Below are 18,861 nucleotides of genomic sequence, written 5' to 3'. Positions count from 1 at the left end.
AGCAGAAAAAAGAAAGAGGGAGCAATGGAAAATAGGGAGCAATCAATAGATTCTTGTAGGCATGGCCTCGAGTTTCCAATCTAACACAGTGCTGTATCGATTAGGCTTCAAGGATCAGGGACAGGAGCATCAGCTCTGGACCTGAGAGTCTTTAACAACCACCCATGTGAAGGAGATAAAACATTTAAATCAAACGTGGAGGAGCTTCTTGGCCACCATCACAAACCAATCATCTGTAAATGAGGGCTGACTCAGGGGGTTTGTGTGGATCTGGTCCTCAAAAATGAAGATGCACTCTGATGCTCATTTGTCACTTCAACAACTTTAGCTAAAGGCCATTCGTCTGATGCAACTTCCTGGAAGTGAAAGGTAAATGTTAGCTAAATGTTTACAGGTTAGGAAATTTTACCAGACGGAGAGCAGTGGACAGAGGAAAAGAAGAAATATGGAGAGGAATAAGGGAAGAAAGAAAGACAGGAGAGGGTAGATGGATAGAGAAAAAGATAGATGGAGAAAGAACTGAAAAAAGTTAGTCAGATAAGGGGAAAAAAAGAGGTGGAGACAGGGAGAGCGAAAAAAAACAACAAAAAAGGAAGGAAGGAAGGAAGGAAGGAGGCAGCATAAAAAGAAGGAAGGAAGGTGCATAATAAGAGATGGTTACATAGAAATATAGAAATAGAACAAGGCAAAAAAGTAGATAGCGAGATATAAAAAAAGAAAGTCATTGAACCAGACACAGAAATAACCCAAACACCCAATGACTCCTCCCCTTCCTGTTGGGCTCCCCGGAAGGGGTATAGTACAGGATGTCAGCGGAAGCTCAAGTTGCTTTTCTGGAGGCCATACAGAGTCCAGGCCTGTTTTTTCACTCTGTACCACTTCCTTCCTTCCTTCCTTCCTTCCTTCCTTCCTTCCTTCCTTCCTCCCTCCCTCCCTCCCTCCCTCCATGCATCCATCCATCCATCCATCCATCCATTGTCTGGACCCGCTTTGTCCATGTAGGGTCGCGGGGGCACTGGTGCCTATCTCCAGCGGTAAATGGGCAATCAGGCGGGGTACACCCTGGACAGAGAGCCCCGTCCATCGCAGGGCAACACAGAGACACACAGGACAAACAATCATGCACACACACACTCACACCTAAGGACAATTTAGACAGACCAATTAACCTAAGCTTTATTTCACAGAAACAGAAATTCAGGTACTTGTGGGTGAGGTGGAGAAATGAAAGGAAGTGCTTTTGCAAAACAAATAATCGAAAATCCACAGAGTTGCACAGCGTTGCTGAAGCCGTCAATGTTATGAATTCTACAGAGAGACCTGTGGCGGATATAAAAAAAAATGGTCCAATCAGGATTCAATCCCCAGACTCCCGGGTGAAAGTCACGCTCGCCAACCAGGCACCCACAGAGCGTTGCTGAAGCCATCAATGTTGTGAATTCTTCAGAGAGATCTGTGGCGGATATAAAAAAATAGTCCAATCAGCATTCAATCCCCAGACAACCAGGTGAAAGTCGCACGCGCCAACCAGGCACCCAAATGGAGATCTCCCTTGTCCAAGTAGCCAGGGCACATGATCAGTCGGGTCACAGTGACAGGACTGTCACAGACGCATGACATTCTGTCTCAATCTGTCCCCCTACAGATATTCTGCATTCCGTATTCTGCGCTTCAGGCTGTGTGTGTGTGTGCGCACGCGTGTGTGTGAGTGAGTGTGTGCGCATGTGCATGGGGGGTCTTGTTCTGTGTGAAAACGAAGCAGTACAAGTGATAATGCTGCGGGATTTCATAATTTTATCCTTCTCAGCAGCAGCACTGCAGGTGCTCTCCATGTCCAAAATGTGCATAAGCCAGGTCCTTAGTCAACTTAAAGTTGCACACATTTTTCCGCTAAGTTTTCTTTCATACATCCCAAAGTTGCTTACGCAGTTTTCCAACCCCATTTTGTGCGTAAGCAAGCTTGATAAATGAAGCCCCAGAACAAGTACATTTATACTAGGGATGTCACGGTAACCAGTGTGGTGGTAAACCCCTGGTAAAAATGTTCACAATAATAATAACCATTTTGTTTTGTTTTTTTATATATTATCTCGGTGGATTACTGTGGCCGCAGTGTAGGCGTGGTGACCCTTACCAGCCATCGCCTCATTTGCTGAAGTTGCCGCACATGCACACTTTGCAGTTTACAACCAAAATTTTCCTGAAGTGGGAGCTGAAATGATGGCTGAAGGAGGAGACAGCATGTCTCAGGAAGTTGGAAGTATTGACATATTTTGGATATTTGCAGAATGCGGAGGTACAGTTGATAGAAGACGGCTGTCCTGTTTGCAGAACTTGCAGGAAAAAGGTGTCTGTGAAAGACAGCAAAGCTCGAATCTCATGACACATCTGCGTGACCATCACCTATAACTCTACAGTCAATGCGAGTTAAGTTAATGTTAGCATTTAGCTAAAAGGCATTATGTGAGGATTTTGGGTAGAGGGAGAACCAGAATCGCCCTATAGTGCAGCCGCAGCGCCCACTGCCAGTATATAAACCATGTCGCTGACACCCCCATATTGAAATGATGGCACACATTATGGGGCTCTCAGAAGGCAAGTAAGGTTGTCAATGCAATAGATTGACTCTCGCCGAATTATTATGAATTTAATAACAATTACTACATTTTCCCAAATCTCACTAGAAGGACACAAACCAAGGACATTGTTTTCTTGTAATAGAGGGTTTATATAGTTGTCTTAAAGTAGAACATGTTTCTGGTGCTATAATTAGTACATGTAATACCCTTGAAACGACCAACAACACATAGCTATCATGAAATAATAAACAGGAGTGGGAGATATAGATTAGCCAACAATTGTACAAAAGTAAGAGCAGCACTACTTCAACACTTTTTACTCAAGTAAAGGTAGCAAAGCTGTCCAAGAAATTACTCAAGTAACGATAAAAAAGTGTTTGATGAGAAGGTTACTTGAGCACTGAGTGTCATCTGATCTCATATTTTTTAAATGATGACAAACAAAAAAACAAGAAGTTATGGGAAAATTTTGATATTTTAAAGACTAAATGGGAAAAATGTAAACAAATAAACCACATAATTGCAAAATAACAAACTTTATGCTAAATTTAGACACAAACTGGGGATAATATTTTCCTGATATAGAGGGTTTACTTAGTATGTAAAATGTTTAAAAAATACCATGATAATAATGAGCATTGTGATAATTTTGGTCACAATAACCGTGAGGTAAAATTTTCACACCGTGACAACCCTAATATATACTGCCTTGCCCAAAAACGTCACCACCCAGATTTAACTAAGCAAACAGGTACGAGCCACCTATTGGATAATTACTGCATGGGTGGTTATCTTTTAGCTGGCAACAAATTATTTAACCCCAACTGCTACCTTAAAGTGGTGGAGGGGTTTGAGTGTCTGAATGATCCTAGGAGCTAAGTTGTCTGAGGCTTTCTGCCTCTGGTAGGGTCGTCCATGGCAAACAGGTCCTAGGTGAGGGATCAGACAAAGAGCAGCTCGAAGACCTCTTATGATGAATTATATAAATGGAAACCGTGTTCCCTCGCCCGGACGTGGGTCAGCGGGGCCCCCCTCTGGAGCCAGGCCTGGAGAAGGGGCACGTTGGCGAGTGCCTGGTGGCTGGGCTTTCACTCATGGAGCCCGGCCGGGCACAGCCCGCAGAGGAAACGTGGGTCCCCCTTCCCATGGGTTCACCACTCACGGGAGGGGCCAAAGGGGTCGGGTGCAGTGTGCAACGGGTGGTAGTCGAGGGCGGGGCCCTTGGCGGTCTGATCCTCGGCTCCAGAAGCTGGCTCTTGGCACATGGAATGTCACCTCTCTGGTGGGGAAGGAGCCTGAGTTGGTGTGTGAGGTTGAGAGGTTCCGACTAGATATAGTCGGACTCACCTCAACACATGGCTCTGGAACCAGTTTCCTTGAGAGGGGTTGGGCTTTCTACCAATCTGGAGTTGCTCCCACTGAGAGGCGCCGAGCAGGGGTGGGCATACTAGTTGCCCCCCATCTTGGTGCCTGTACGTTGGGGTTTACCCCAGTGAATGAGAGGGTAGCCTCCCTCCGCCTACGTGTGGGGGGACGGGTTCTGACTGTGGTCTGTGCTTATGCACCAAACTACAGTTCAGACTACCCACCCTTTTGGAGACCTTGGGGGGGGGGGGTGCTGGAAAGCGCTCCTTCCAGTGATTCCCTCGTTCTGCTGGGGGACTTTAATGCTCACGTGGGCAATGACAATGAGACCTGGAGAGGTGTGGTTGGGAGGAACGGCCCCCTGATCTGAATTCGAGAGGTGTTTTGTTATTGGACTTCTGTACCAGTCATGGATTGTCCATAATGAACACCATGGTCAGAGATAAAGGTGTCCATATGTGTGCTTGGCACCAGGATACCTTAGGCCGTAGCTCGATGATCGACTTTGCTGTTGTTTCATCTGACCTGCGGCCGCATGTCTTGCACACTCGGGTGAAGAGAGCGGCAAAGCTGTCAACTGACCACTGACCGGTGGTGAGTTGGCTCAGATGGTGGGGGAGGATGCCAGTCAGACCAGGCAGGCCCAAACGTATCACGAGGGTCTGCTGGGAACATCTGGCAGAGTCTCCTGTCAGAAGGAGCTTCAATTCCCACCTCCGACAGAACTTCCAAAATGTTCCGTTGGTGCCTGTCGTGGTGGCAACCCCCGAACCCGCTGGTGGACACCAGCGGTTAGGGATACTGTCAAGCTGAAGAAAGAGTCCTATCAGGTCTTTTTGGCCTGTGGGACTCTAGAGGCAGCTGACGGGTACTGGCAGTCCAAGTGTAACGCGGCTCAGGTGGTCGCCAAGGCAAAAACCCGGGCATGGGAGGAGTTCGGAGAGACCATGGAGCAAGACTTCTGTACGGCTTCGAGGAGATTCTGGTCTACCATCCGGCACCTCGGGGGGGGGGGGGGGGGGAAGCAGTGTGCTACCAACACTATCTACTGTATAGTGGGGACGGTGTGCTGCTGACTACTCAGGACATTGCTGATCGGTGGGCAGAATACTTCGAAGACCTCCTCAATCCCACCGACACATCTTCCAGTGAGGAAGCAGAGTCTGGGGACTTTGGGTTGGCCTCTCAAATCTCTGGTGCTGAGGTCACTCACGTGGTTAAAAAGCTCCTCTGTGGCAAGGCTCCAGGGGTGGATGAGATCCGCCCAGAGTTCCTTAAGGCTCTGGATGTTGTGCGGCTGCGTTGGCTGACACGGCTCTGCAATATCGCGTGGACATCGGGGGCAGTCCCACTGGACTGGCAGACCGGGGTGGTGGTCCCCTTATTTAAGAAGGGGGACCGCAGGGTGTGTTCCAACTACAGGGGGATCACACTCCTGAGTCTTCCTGGTAAGGTCTATTCAGGGGTTCTGGAGAGGAGGGTCCATCGGATTGCTGAACCTCAGATTCAGAAAGAGCAATGTGGTGTCCATCCTGGCCGTGTAACACTGGACCAGCTCTATACCCTTAGGGGGATCCTGGAGGGTGCATGGGAATTTGACCAGCCAGTCTACATGTGTTTTGTGGATTTGGAGAAGGCGACTGACCGCGTCCCTTGGGGGGCCCTGTGGGGGGTACTCCGAGAGTATGGGGTACCAGGCCCTCTGATACGGGCTGTTAGGTCCCAGTATGACCGGTGTCACAGCTTGGTCTGCATTGCCGGCAGTAAGTCGGGCTCGTTCCCAGTGAGAGCTGGACTCCGCTAAGGCTGACCTTTGTCACCGATTCTGTTCATAACCTTTATGGACAGGATTTCTAGGTGCAGCCAAGGTGTGGAGGGCATCCGTTTTGGTGACCTGAGGATCAGGTCTCTGCTCTTTGCAGATGATGTGGTCCTGTTGGCTTCATCAGAATGTGATCTTCACTTTCGCTGGAGCGGTTCACAGCCGAGTGTGAAGAAGCAGGGATGAGAATAAGCTCCTCTAAATCTGAGACCATGGTCTTGATTCAGAAAAGGGTAGAATGCCTTCTCCGGGTCAGGGATGAGGTCCTGCCCCAAGTGGAGGAGTTTAAGTATCTCGGGGTCTTGTTCATGAGTGAGGGAAAACTGGAGTGTGAGATCGATAGGCGGATTGGTGCTGCATCTGCAGTGATGCGGGCGTTGTACCGGTCTGTCATGGTGAAGAGAGAGCTGAGTCAGAAGGCGAAGCTCTCTATTTACCGGTCGATCTACGTTCCTACCCTCACCTATGGTCTTGAGCTTTGGGTAGTGACCGAAAGAACGAGATCGCAGATACAAGCGGCTGAAATGAGTTTTCTCCGCAGGGTGGCTGGACTCTCCTTTAGAGATAGGGTGAGAAGCTCGGTCATCCGAGAGGGGATCGGAGTAGACCGGCTGCTCCTCCACATCAAGAGGAGCCAATTGAGTTGACTCGGGCATCTGGTCAGGATGCCTCCTGGACGCCTCCCTAGTAAGGTTTTCTGGGCACGTCCAATTGGGAGGAGACCCAAGGGAAGACCCAGGACATGCTGGAGGGACTAAGACTCTCGGCTGGCAGGTAACCCCTTGGGATTCCCCTGGAGGAGCTGGCCCAAGTAGCTGGGAAGAGGGAAGTCTGGGACTCTCGGCTTCGGCTGCTGCCCCCACGACCCGACTCCGGATAAGCGGCTGAAAGTGGATGGATGAACGGAACATTTATAAAATTACATTATGTAATTATTTACATGGCACTCTGGTTATCTATGTGTATAAACATCAACAGCAAAGACAGGTAGCACTTCTGGTGCACCCAGGGGGTCAAGTCAGGCAGGAAGTATTAATATTTCAACTAAAATAACTGTGATGTCAAATCCACATAATGTCAAGACACTGAAACACTGAATTCCTTTTCACTGCTGTCTACTGTAGGACATATACTACTGACTGCTCTAAATAGTCACATTAAAAAGAACATAAGAAAATGTCTCATTTTAAAAGAACATTCAGATGTTTGTGAGGGTGCCTTTATTAATCTGTAGGCATCCAGATATCGGCACACGCTCTTATCTCTAAACACTGGCAGCTCATAACAGGAGTGACTTCCTCTGCTGCCTGTGTTTGAGAGCTGCTGACAGCCTCTCAGCACTGGGTGTCAGCACATGGGGATTTCAAGCATTGCCTCGGCCTGACAGCCGGGCCACGCACTTACAGATGTTTTCACACTCACACATATGCAGACATCGCTGCAACACCGCTTCAAGGTTGACTGCAGCAACGAGTAGGAGGGAGGATGACGAGATGTGTTTGAAGTCTTGACACATGGAGGAGATACAATGCTGAGCTTGGGTGTATTGGGGCTTCTAAGTGGTGAGTGGGTGGTTTACAGAGAGCTGTTGTAGCAGCCAACGGGGGGAGGACAGAGCTTAAGGGGAGAGTTTAAGCCAAGCAGACATCAATACGCAACAAGGGCAAAAATTCATTACAAGCTGGAGAACACGAGTCCTGACTACTGCCTGTGGAACATAAAGAGATCCCAAATGAAAAGCTTCAAAACTTTAAACGCGGGCCCCGGGTGCCCTTGACAAATACAGGTAGAAATGTTCAGTTCTGTCACCTTTAGGTTCAATTCATAAAAACGATCAAGTTTTTGAGCACAAGCAATTTAAGATAAGTGCCACTAACCTAAATAGCATATCATCACTAGAGAAAACAGCTGAATAAGGTCATTCTGTTCAAGTCCAAATGAAAATGATAGTCCTATAAACTCCTCTTTATTCTAAGGCTGCACCTCCTTTAGATTCACCCCATTATTTACCAGCAGCAGCTTTGCTTTCAGTCACTTTCACCAAGCTCTTCCCCAAAGTCAGTGATTGCTCCACAAAACATTCCTCTCACCTATCACTCTCATCCAACATGGCGGCTTTAGAAAACAATAATTAAGTAGTCTTTCATCTTTTTGATAAAATCATCAAAGCATCTGTTCCAAAGGCTGATAACGATTCTCAAACACCAATAAACAGACATGTGGGAGGATGTTAGAAACAGTTGCAGTAGTAATTCATCAGTGAAATCTGTACAAATCACAAGCAAATGTCTTCTGACATGAGCTCATGTAGGTGAAAATTGTGTTTCAGTCCTTTAAAGGCAGGTTTACTGTATGTTAAAGTTATCGGCCTTTCCTTTGAATGGCATGTGTAAAACAGTATTAAAACCTGCAGCTGAAAAAGGGTTTTGGGTGTTTTTAAATAGCACAGCAAAAACAATACAGTTTCCTGTCTGAGCGCTGAGCAGACAGGGTTAGGGTTAGGTAACCCTGCAGTGCCGACATTTGTAATTCGACATCAGGAGGCAAAAAAATCCCAGAGTTGTTTAAAGAACCGAAAACAGGAGTGACCCAGACACGTCTCTAAACAAAGTAACATTTTCTAGTGCAGAGTGGAGACAACCCATAGAACCACTGATTTGATCTCATTTCAGAGAAAAATAGAACAGGTTAGATGCACCTAATAAATAAAATTACTAACAAACTCAGGAATCTGTGTCTTTGCTTCACTGTTCTGGTGCTGAGAATATCACTAATGTGGATCAAAGGAGATACACAGATGAATGCACCTCTTATTTATTATTTGGAAACTACATTTACTGCAGCTGGCAGAGGCAGAGATTTTTTCTATTGATACACGGAGTTTACAGAATCATTTTAAATTTTAATAGGGGAAGACTGCAGGAGGGAGCGGTAAAATACAGGGGGTCCCCAGCAAAAACAAGAAACTTTACAAGTCTGATGAAACCCGCTGATTTTCTATCAGGCAGTCACGGGGTGGCTGTGCTGGGTCAATGTTATCAAGCTCAGTCGGGCTCGGCCGTGAACGAGCCGAGGCGACGTCGTGCTCTGCTTAAGAAGAAGTGTTATTTTCCCGCTTCAGAAGAAGCGTCCAACGTGTTTTTACGCTTTCTCCGAGACATGTCACGTCGCTAAGTTGTTAGCGCCGCGCGCTAACACATCAATAGTGCAGCGTAGCCTGCCAGAGGTTTTAAGGGTTCAGATGAAAACACCCAACCTCTCATGCTGCTCACACATCAATCTTAATTTGTCGCTGTTGCGCTCACGCCGTAATACAGTATTAGATGCGGTTAAAGTCAGACATGAAAAAAAAAATAAATTTTACATGAATAAGTGATGCTTAGCCTGGTGGGGGGAGGAGAACCTGGCCTAATAAGCACTGGAGGAAACCCTGTCAAGATCGTCAACACTCATTTATCTTAATGCTATTGAAACATGTAAACCAAAAAGCATTATATCCACTGCTACCTTTCTAATTTTAAACTCAGTAACTTATGCTGTAACTTCACCTTGCCCTGCCTGCTCCTCCTTGCTGCCCACCGGCTGTGATCACAAGCGACAACATAGTAGTTCCCGCTGCTTCTTCGGGAAACAGCGCAAAAAAAAAAAAACTTGGGATCTTGTAGGCGTGGCGGTGGGATTTGAGCTGTGGCGAGCCGCCACGGCTACGCCTATATAAGGGAAACCCAGTTTGACATGAATCAGACAATCCTCATATGTATGCACAAACCAGACAAGAACCAGGAGGGTCAAAGGTCATACTGTCGTGCTGGGGTGTGTACTGCAACAGTCTGGCAATATGATATATCTCACAATGCAGGGGAGGAGATACAATACATTGCGATACTAAAAGCCAGACGATACTTGTAATTGTTAAGGCTGACTATTATTGGAAAACCCGGAATAGAAGCTTCCGAGACTCCCCCTTTTGGACAGCATGGCGTCTGTTTGGTCCCCAAACATGATACAACACACCCAACATCAATTCCAAAATGTGCATTCAACTCAGACTTTGACCTACTAACTAACATTAATTTACACTCAGTGGTAAATCTGATTTATGAAAGTTATAACCTTCAAATGCAGCAGAGGAAGTAGAGAATCATAAATACATGAAAAGTAAATGTGAGGTATGTGATGAAAGCACCTAAATCTTCATGAATACGGAGACAGAATCAAACCTACCCAGGCCTGGGATTGATCTATTTCCTGGGCCGCTCTGCTCTCCAGCACCCTAAGTCAAATGGTGTGGAAGTAATTCCGAGTCCACTTGAATCTCAGAATAATGCTCTGCTCCTGCCTGCATGGATCACTGACTCATAAACATGGCCGACTGGTGAAAGAAACACCACCATTTCATCTAAACCGGGCTCTGTCCTTTCTCGTAAGGTTACAGGAACTCAGGCGGCGCGGCTGAGACTGATTGGTTTTCTGCTCCGTGTGACGCTTACCTTTTGATTTTATTCACAAAACCAACTGGAGGGTTTGGATAGAAGTTTCCAACAATAACATCCCAAACAAAAACAGGTTTCAGCATCTTATTTCACAGATGAAAGTCAACGTAACATTGAAGAATATAAGATATACACGTTTTAATTCCATCATTGTGTCAGTCATTGTGACGGTGCGTTGGCAGCAGGTTTAGTTCATTTCAAATTCCCAAAAACATGAAATCACTATTTTGAAGTCCAGTAAAGACTCTAACATCATGTCCACATGCCGACCACGGCCTCTCTTTTCAGCTAAACTGATGTTTGTAAAACCTGGTTAATTCGTCACCAACACACTCTGCTGCTGCCACCGATGTGATTGCTCACACTGGTGCTGAGACGTGACACGCGATGGTGACTCACCGGACACTCCTCGAGGTAAAAGCGCCCCGCCTCGGGTGAAAATCTGAAAATAATTAGCAAAACAAACCCAAAGCCTCTGCTGTCTGTGTGCACGTCTATCTGCTCATATGAAAAGTCACTTTTCTGCAGACAGAACTTTGATGTCAGGGAATTCTCTCCTTTCCTTTCTTCTGTTGGATGAATAAAATCACAATCACATCTGAATGTTAACTCCACCGGGAAGGTTAATGATGGGAACAAGGAAAGGGCAGATGAATACACAGTAAATATTAAAAAGTAGAGAACTAGAAACTAGTCTCTCTGGTTTGTTTCTGGAGATCAGAATGATTGTTGTCCGTAGGGAAGAGGTTTTAGGAGTGTGGTTAGAAGCAGACGTCCAGCGCAGCAGTTTGCGTTGCAGTATCTGAGTGTACAGGTTTCACCACAAATTAGAGATGTCAGCCAGAGACGCGAGGGATGATTATGGGATTACAGAAAATCATGGCTGCAACACACGACGAGAGATCGCTGAGTCACAACAACACCAACACGGTTAGAAAAGGCCAGAACAAGCTGCCGATGACAAAGAAAAACTCCTACGTTTAAGAGTTACAGCTACTGTCTGTAATTCCAAGATCAATTTAGCAATAATCTGCCTGCGTTTGCGTATGAAGAGAAATGTTAAAGCTGCTGTCAGTGGCTCATTAGGTCAACCTGGTAACCACAGACCCGTGTCTCTCACTAAGCAAAGATAGAGCAAAAAAGAAAGTTCAGACTGGAAAAATGATCTTAAACTTTGGTGTAAAAACACAAAAGAAAAAAAATCATAAAAAACAAAAATGAATGAAAACTAAATTTACACAAAATAAAACAGAAATCCCTTTCAGACTGTCTTGTAATTTTGGTGTCTTTTATTGTCTCGGGTGTAGACAGACACATAAACAGTCAGCCTGAGCTGTGAGCTGCCAGCCTTCATTCCCGCACGAAGAGGCTGAGTGACCTCATGCTTTCTGAGGCTTCGACCCTACAATCCACTGATTACCCTCTGACCCCTGCAGCCACCACATCCTACCCCTCCCTCCGCTGCTCTCCCTCTCTAACTCCCTAATGACCAGACACAACTCCTTCCTGGTTACTATACATGCACCCCCCCACCCCCCCACCCACCCCCCCCTCCTTGGTAAGTGCCACGTCCATCGTGAGCTCTGCTGAAGAAGAAACAGTCCACACAGATTCATACAAACACACTTTCTGATCACCAGTGGGTCTTGAAAGCAGCAGAACAATATAGGAAATCAGTCGAATCTCACATTTTAACAAAATCCCAAAGCCGGATATTGTTGCAGCTTCTTAAATGTGAAATTAGAGTAAGGAGGGTGTCACATATTAAGAGTGTGTAGTCACTACAGGAACGTTCTGTCTGTTCCTGGCTTCATAAACTCATAGCGTTGTTTGTTTCTGATAAAGCTGCAGAGATGCTGCTCACGTTGCAGCTGGAGCGTCTCCGTCGTTCAGAGACAAGCAGATATAAGAGAAGACAGAATCCGGTGAAAAGAGGCCCTCTGGAGCACCCGGTACACACTTTCTTGTAGGACCGGACCAAGTCTGTGTAGAAGTGTGATGGGGAGGGGTCCTGGAGTGCTGCTATCCAGCATCTTTTAGCTCCAGCACACCTAACTGATTGGTTGATTTACCCGTCCTGAGAGGTGAGCTGCAAACACGGCCGCACTCGGGAACGATTTGGTGGTTTAACCCCCCACCCCCAGTCCAACCCTTCAAGGCTGAGCGTCAAGCAGGGAGACATGGGTCCCCATTAGGGCTGGGCAATAAATCGAAAATTTATTGTTATCGAAATTTCTGACTCTTATCGTGATCATTTTTCCCATGTAAATAAAACTGATAATAAAAAAAATGAAAAGATGTGTGTAGGTTGGCAACATTCATGTCCCTTTAAGAAGCTGTACCACCTTGAGTCACGTAAAAATGTGACTCAACGTGATACATGTGACAGCCCCATCTAGTGGACAACTTTTGTTTCTGCGCATACCTGTAGTTATCGTCCATTTATCGTTATCGAGGTTAAATCCTCAATATATCGTGATATCGATTTTTGGCCATATCGCCCAGCCCTATGACCTGACCAGGATTTGAACCCCAATGTCCCAGTTCCAGGGCAGACGCTCTACCACTAGGCCACTGAGCTGATAGAAGCCCGTTAGTCAGCTACTGATTTAAATCAGGTGTGTTGGAGCAGGGAAGAGACTAAACTATGCTAAATAGTGGCACTCCAGGACCAGGATTGCCTACTCTTGACATAAGTCGAGCTGGCTCTATGTTTGCTGCTTTACAGCTAATGCTAAGCTAGCTAACGTTTTACCCACTGTATGCTAAAATACTGTATGAACCTGAGCTAACTGAGCAAACCAGGAGCTAACCCAAAGCAAACACGGAGCTAGGACCTAACCGCTGACCGTTAAAATACAAGCACAGCCTCAAACCACAGTGATCAGAGCCACACGCCTGGGACGCATGAGCCCATGCTCCGCTCCTCTACAGCGGTCGGATGGCTGGGGTGAGGTGGCGAAGCTAGGCGGCCGAGCCGCGTGGAACCACACTCTGCTTTTTCGCAGCTGTCAGAGATCAGCGGGGCTGCTGCTGCTTTGGGGCTTTGGCCACGATTTTCTATGCTCAACCCTACCAACGCATCATACTGACACCCATTCTGACCAAGCAGCGTAATAATACATGCACAAGAATTTCCCCCATTCAACCAGCAAAATAAAGGAAAGAAATATAATTTTACTTACTGAAAAAAAATGAAGTAGAAACTGCTTGGATGATCTTTAGTGCGGTCAGTAACCACAGCTTGCCTTGTTTGTCCAAATAATTCCATGATTAACATCCAAACACAAACACACGGAGGACACAGCTGAAGTTCAGAGAGTCAAACCGGCCGAACATCGATTAACTGAGGCCTTCCCCGGAGCTAGCCGCTAATGCTAGCTCTGACGCTCATGCTGCCTGGTAACCAAATCTAATTATTCATACTTTCAAGCATTTAATTACCCATAAACAGAAGGGTTACAAAAAATTCACCCCCTGAGTTGTCATGAATGTGAACTAGATCTATTAAACCTGAAATGGTTTTTTGAACTAGGCTGTAAACATGTTTATTTCTGCTGTGAAATTGTCTTTTTTTAACATGGGATTTTCTCTGTTTTTGGATTCAGCCCCTAGTGGATGAGGGTGGAACTGCAATTTTCATCACTTTCTGGTTGGCTTCACTTCTGGCCGGTCGAGCTTGCCCCTTGGTTTTAGTGCAGTCCCTTCACAATGCTGTTCTAATGTGGTTTTGTTTACTGTTGAGCACTTTGGTGTATCATCCTGATCATTAACTCATTCACTGCCATTGACGATTAAAATCTTCATTTGCATTTTTTTTTACTGTGTGGGGTTGGAACGAGCCCCCGCACCATGAGAACAAACTTCCCAGCTCTAAAGCCGATCTTCATCCGCATGCGTCACATGTCACGTGATCAGGAAGCAGAAAATCCATGTGTTAGGAGATCGTTTTGGGCCGCTGCTGTAAAAAAAAAGTGAGGCGCGAACCGGAAAAGCTTCTGACGATCACAATTCAACAACGAGTTATGAAAGAATGGATAAAGCTCGAAACACGCAGATTCTTCCTGATGTAAGAGGTGAGTCTCCGCTTTGTTTTGGTAGTTTTGGCGTCAACAACATCCTAGTGCGCAATGTTCTGTGACTCTTAAAAAAAACTGTAAAAATGGTGAGAAACGCTGGCAGCGAAGGGCTTTACCGATCAGGAGACGTCTGGCAGTGAATGAGTTAATAGTGAACTTTTAAAGGACACTTTAACCCACTAGGTCAAGGCTGTCCAAACTTTTTAAAACAAGGGCCAATAACGTTGCGTTAAATGTCCATGCAGGCCACAAAAATGTGGGTTGGCTTTTCTTTGATTAGAAAACCGCTACAAGTTTTTTACTGGTGATTTTTTTAACTCCTCAAAAATAGGCTTGTAATTAGTAATGTGAAAAAAAACACACAAAACCCTAAAAAAGCCTTAAACCTGAAAATAAAATATGTTGGTCTAGATCTGCAGCCTACTGGAATGACATAAGCTCTTTTTACAAGACACACCATGCCAGCAAATCGGCGTAATATTACCGCAATGGTATGTCTATTAACGCGCCATGCCGGCATGGAGTTGCACGAATTTTGCGGCATTCGTTCCGCCTCGCTTGGTAGTAATCTTGCGGTAATGGTCTGTCGTATGCACCCTGGCGCAACAGAGGCAGATGTCATGATGACGTGGGGAGTTATTGCTGAGCACCGGCTGGCAAGTTTGTTGAAAATGAAAGTAAACACGGGCAATAAGGTTTGCTTTTTGAACAAAATCAGCTGAGATGCCAAACTGGAGCAAAGCAGCGCTCCATGAGCCTCTCTGTTGGAGCTGAAGCTCAGATCACCAGAGACTGCACAGGGACTGATGGTGACAGACACCTTTAGGAGCTGCTTGTTAAAAAAAACTTAACGATCACGGCTTCATTTGCAATAAAAAGCAAGTTATGTCCAAGATAAACGGAAATCTGCGGCAGCGCAGAGACAGCCCCCCCTACCCCCTTTATGCCGCCATCACCTAATCTTTTATAAAATTGCCATGATTACGCCACATTACTGCCACGGTCTGATCTTATAAACAACCTTTACGCGGCAAATCCCGTTTTGCAAACGCTACTGTCCTGTAAAAACAGCTATAGTTACACTCCTCTAGAATCGTAACTGGAGACCACGCTTTGGACACACACGTGATGGTGCATCCTGCAGCTTAGAAACAGCTTGTTTCATTTATTAGATGCTGAACTTCTTCTGAAAGTTTCTGCACACTATAAAAAACAGCATGCAATGCTATGTTTTAACTTGTTTATTTATAGACCTGGACCGGAGTAATCAGAATGACTGGCCTAACTGGAAACCCAAACATCTTTTTTTGAACAGTTTGTGAATGCAGCCTCTCCAAACACTGAAACAAACTATCCTGGCCTGTGAAGACAAGAGTTCACTCACTCTTCCATGTGGAAGTTTTTACTTTTAGACACAAAACCTTCAAGTTGTTCAGAAATCAGAATAAAATGGAATTGTGGCATTCATAGTTCTTAGAGTCAGCGAAAGACTGGAACCAGCAGGAACAGAACCAGAGGCAGCGTAATGTCTACTGTTTAAATCAGAAAACAACAAATTAAATTTGATCACTTAAAAGCTGATTTCTGCCTAAATTATGGGTAGTAATAATGATGATGATGATGATATTAGCAAAGCAGAAAAGGCTGATGTGAACAATAGCACATTCAGACAGAAGGAAACAGATTAATGCTGCTTTCTTCACTAAGGTAATCCTTTTTTTATTTCTTCTAAAACTCCAGTTCACATCATGCTTTCATGTCTGAAGCTAGGAACCAGAATCGTTTCTTCTGGTTTTAAACGTGTTTAATGATCATCATGTGGTCCTGACCTCTGACCTGATCGGGATGTCACAGTTGGACCTTACACAACAGCGAAGCCGTCCTCACACAAGCAGCTTGAATCTGAACTCTTGTAAAAGTCTTCACATGCAAAAGCAAAGGAAACTAAAAGTCCATCCCAACGGGAGAAACGTGGTTATCCACAGATGAGGAGGCCTGATATCAGGTTTGATGAGGCCTTTGTCACCTGCTGTGCAGGATAAACATCTGAGCAGCAGCAGCACAGCTGCTGTCACTGTTGAGTCTGAACGGCTGTAAAGAAGGGAACATCGCCATCTAGAGGCTCACGTGTCCTCCACACTCAGAAAAATGCTGGTCATGCTCTGAGATCCTCTGCTCAGCACAGAAAACATCCCACAAACACCACAGATCTGCACATGTAGGCCTCAGAACTATAGCTCCTGTGGAAGGTGGCTTCCAGCTCACATGCAGGGTGAGAACAAGAGGAGAGAGAGGAGAAATAGAGCCGGGCGAGAGGATTCTGAGTCCTCTCATCCTTACCGATGATGGGAGCCAGGCGGAAGATGTCCGACAGTCGGCTGTTCACCGCTTCGTACGGAGAGTCCTCCAGGAAGTCGTTACCTGGGACAGAGATGAGAATTACAGCAGAGCTGGACTGTTTAACCCCCCCCCCCCCCCCCATTTGTTTATCATCTCCTTGGGCCTGACTGGCCTGCATGTGACGGGGTTATCTGGGTCGGGCTGGCACTAAGCCGCACGCTTGATTAGACAGGTTGGTCAGCTGCAAATGGAGGAGCGTAATTTCAGGGCTTTAACCACACACACACACACACACACACACACACACACACACACACACACTGCTACAGTGCTGGGAGGCAGCATGCTTCATTAGCTGTAAGGGACTCAGGAGGTCAAGCAGGACCTCCACTCCATCATCTCATCAGTTTCACTTAGAAAAACATCTCATCAACCTCTGGAGGGCTTCTGAGAAACTTGAGAAAAGTGGCCGATGGGAGAACCTTGTGGATGGTGTGACCTCAACAAAAATATAATGAACCCATGTCAGTTGTACACATGTTGTATCTGACGACTCTTGACTCTGAGGGAGAGCCCAATGTACGACGAACAACTAAAAGTCAAACATGCTGAGCTGTGGGTTTGAACTCAAGCACACTAACAGATGCACATTTAAAATCAGACAAATGGATCATGTTTCTGTCCTTGCAGTGGGCGAGCCCCTTAAATAGAGCTGGGACTGGTGGGGTATGAGGCTAATGGGCCCTTTCACTAAGCTGGGGAGACTAATCTGTAGATTAATATGTCCCTTCTGCAGCCAGGAGAGTTCTCTAAGTGCAGCAAACAAAAGACCCCTGGGGAGGCAAAGCCATGGGCTCCCCAAAGGGGAGGGCTAGTGAACGTGTCATCACCACACCTTGTAAAGTCTGGTAGATCCCCCAGTAGATGCGCAGGCAGTTCTTCTCCTTCTTCATGCCCCGTTTACACCTGCAGTTGTACAGCGGGCTCTGCTTCAGCGCCTCCATCGCGCTCCGGCACTCGTCCTTGGCTTCCAGGCCGGCCACGATGCTGAAGTTGCTCTCTTTCCCGCCGGCCACGCACTGCCTCATGGTGCGATACTTGGTGCTGCACGCCTGCTCCCGCAGACACTGCTCACTGGCCCTGACACAGTCCAGCCGGGTGGCCCCGGTGCGCAGCTTCTCCTCCGCGCTACACAGCGCATCTGGAGGCAGAGTTTACGCACAAACATCAGCATCTCGAACGTTTTCTGTTAGGATTCCATCACTTTTTGGGTGGTAAACAGGAGCTTATAGACTTCTGAAAGCTGATTTTAGGGGTTAAAACACCAGAACAGATTTAGGTTGTAACAAACATTACACGAAAGCAGTTTCATCTATTTGATTCTACTGGAAGTTCAGTAAAAAGGTTCCTGGTGGACTTTTTCTGTTGTTTTGGACCCCTGCGCAGTGCCGTGCGTAAAATCAGCCTTTTTATTCTATAAGATCGAATAAAAGCTTCGTTTTTCCTTTTAAGGTGTCATATTTCCTGGTGCCAGTCAAGTTTAACTTACCTAAAAGAGGCAGAAGGACGTAGAGCGCAGCGAGGATCATCGTTTTGTTGTGCGCGTGAAAGCAAACCTCTAGTCAGAGAGGAATTTTGGGAACAAAATGCGACTTAGAAGTTTAATTCCTACGATATTCCCACTGTAGAAAACTCCATTGAGTAGAAGCAGCGAGTTCCGCTGAAGAGTACAGATCCAGTCCGACTCATGCGAACAGAAATCCGCTCAAACCCTCAAATGAAAGTGTCCAGTCAGTCTTCTGCTCAGTTTCGTTCACTTCAAACCAGCGCGTCCTGAGTCGCTTGTCCACCGTGCGGGTGGTCATCCGCCTCAGCACCCGGGACACCACAGAGAACGGGTGAGGAGCAGCGGTGGTCCAGCCAGTCTGTCCGTGGGATGCTGCTGCTGCCTTTGTGCCTCAGAGCGCAACTGGAGTCCCGCAGCTGAGCCTCCGCAGCGCAGTCAGCAGCTTCCCCCACCTCACTCCAGCAGCGCGAGGAGGGCACACATATCTCTAACTGCAGGAAGTTCATCAATCACTAAACCGTCCAGCATGAGATATGCACTTTATTTCATCTGCAGCTGTGAAAGTTTTTCTTATCACCTAAAATCGTTGTACGGTGGCCCAAAAGGTACAAAGAGA

At 46.4% G+C, this 18,861-nt stretch overlaps 1 protein-coding gene across 2 annotated transcripts in view; it reads right to left on the bottom strand.

Annotated features, from left to right (window-relative positions):
- The window catches only part of gfra1a (gdnf family receptor alpha 1a), a 158,708-nt gene extending 139,967 nt beyond the window's left edge, over window positions 1–18,741 (bottom strand). Inside the window, exons 1-3 of one of the 2 annotated variants that reach the window (XM_070542617.1) lie at window positions 18,228–18,741; window positions 17,574–17,879; window positions 16,679–16,759 (exon numbers count right to left, since the gene is read on the bottom strand). In XM_070542617.1, the coding sequence (XP_070398718.1) occupies window positions 16,679–16,759; window positions 17,574–17,879; window positions 18,228–18,267 (427 nt within the window). In that variant the 5' untranslated portion in view covers window positions 18,268–18,741. The remainder of the gene's footprint in view (window positions 1–16,678; window positions 16,760–17,573; window positions 17,880–18,227) is intronic. The other variant, XM_070542618.1, reaches the window with a different exon arrangement.
- Window positions 18,742–18,861: the final 120 nt, after the last annotated feature.

Source organism: Nothobranchius furzeri, chromosome 12, assembly GCF_043380555.1.
Source record: "Nothobranchius furzeri strain GRZ-AD chromosome 12, NfurGRZ-RIMD1, whole genome shotgun sequence".
In the NCBI taxonomy this organism is placed as follows: Eukaryota; Metazoa; Chordata; class Actinopteri; order Cyprinodontiformes; family Nothobranchiidae; genus Nothobranchius; species Nothobranchius furzeri.
Note: the sequence above shows the minus strand (reverse complement) of the source record. Positions and strands in the feature narration are given on the sequence as shown.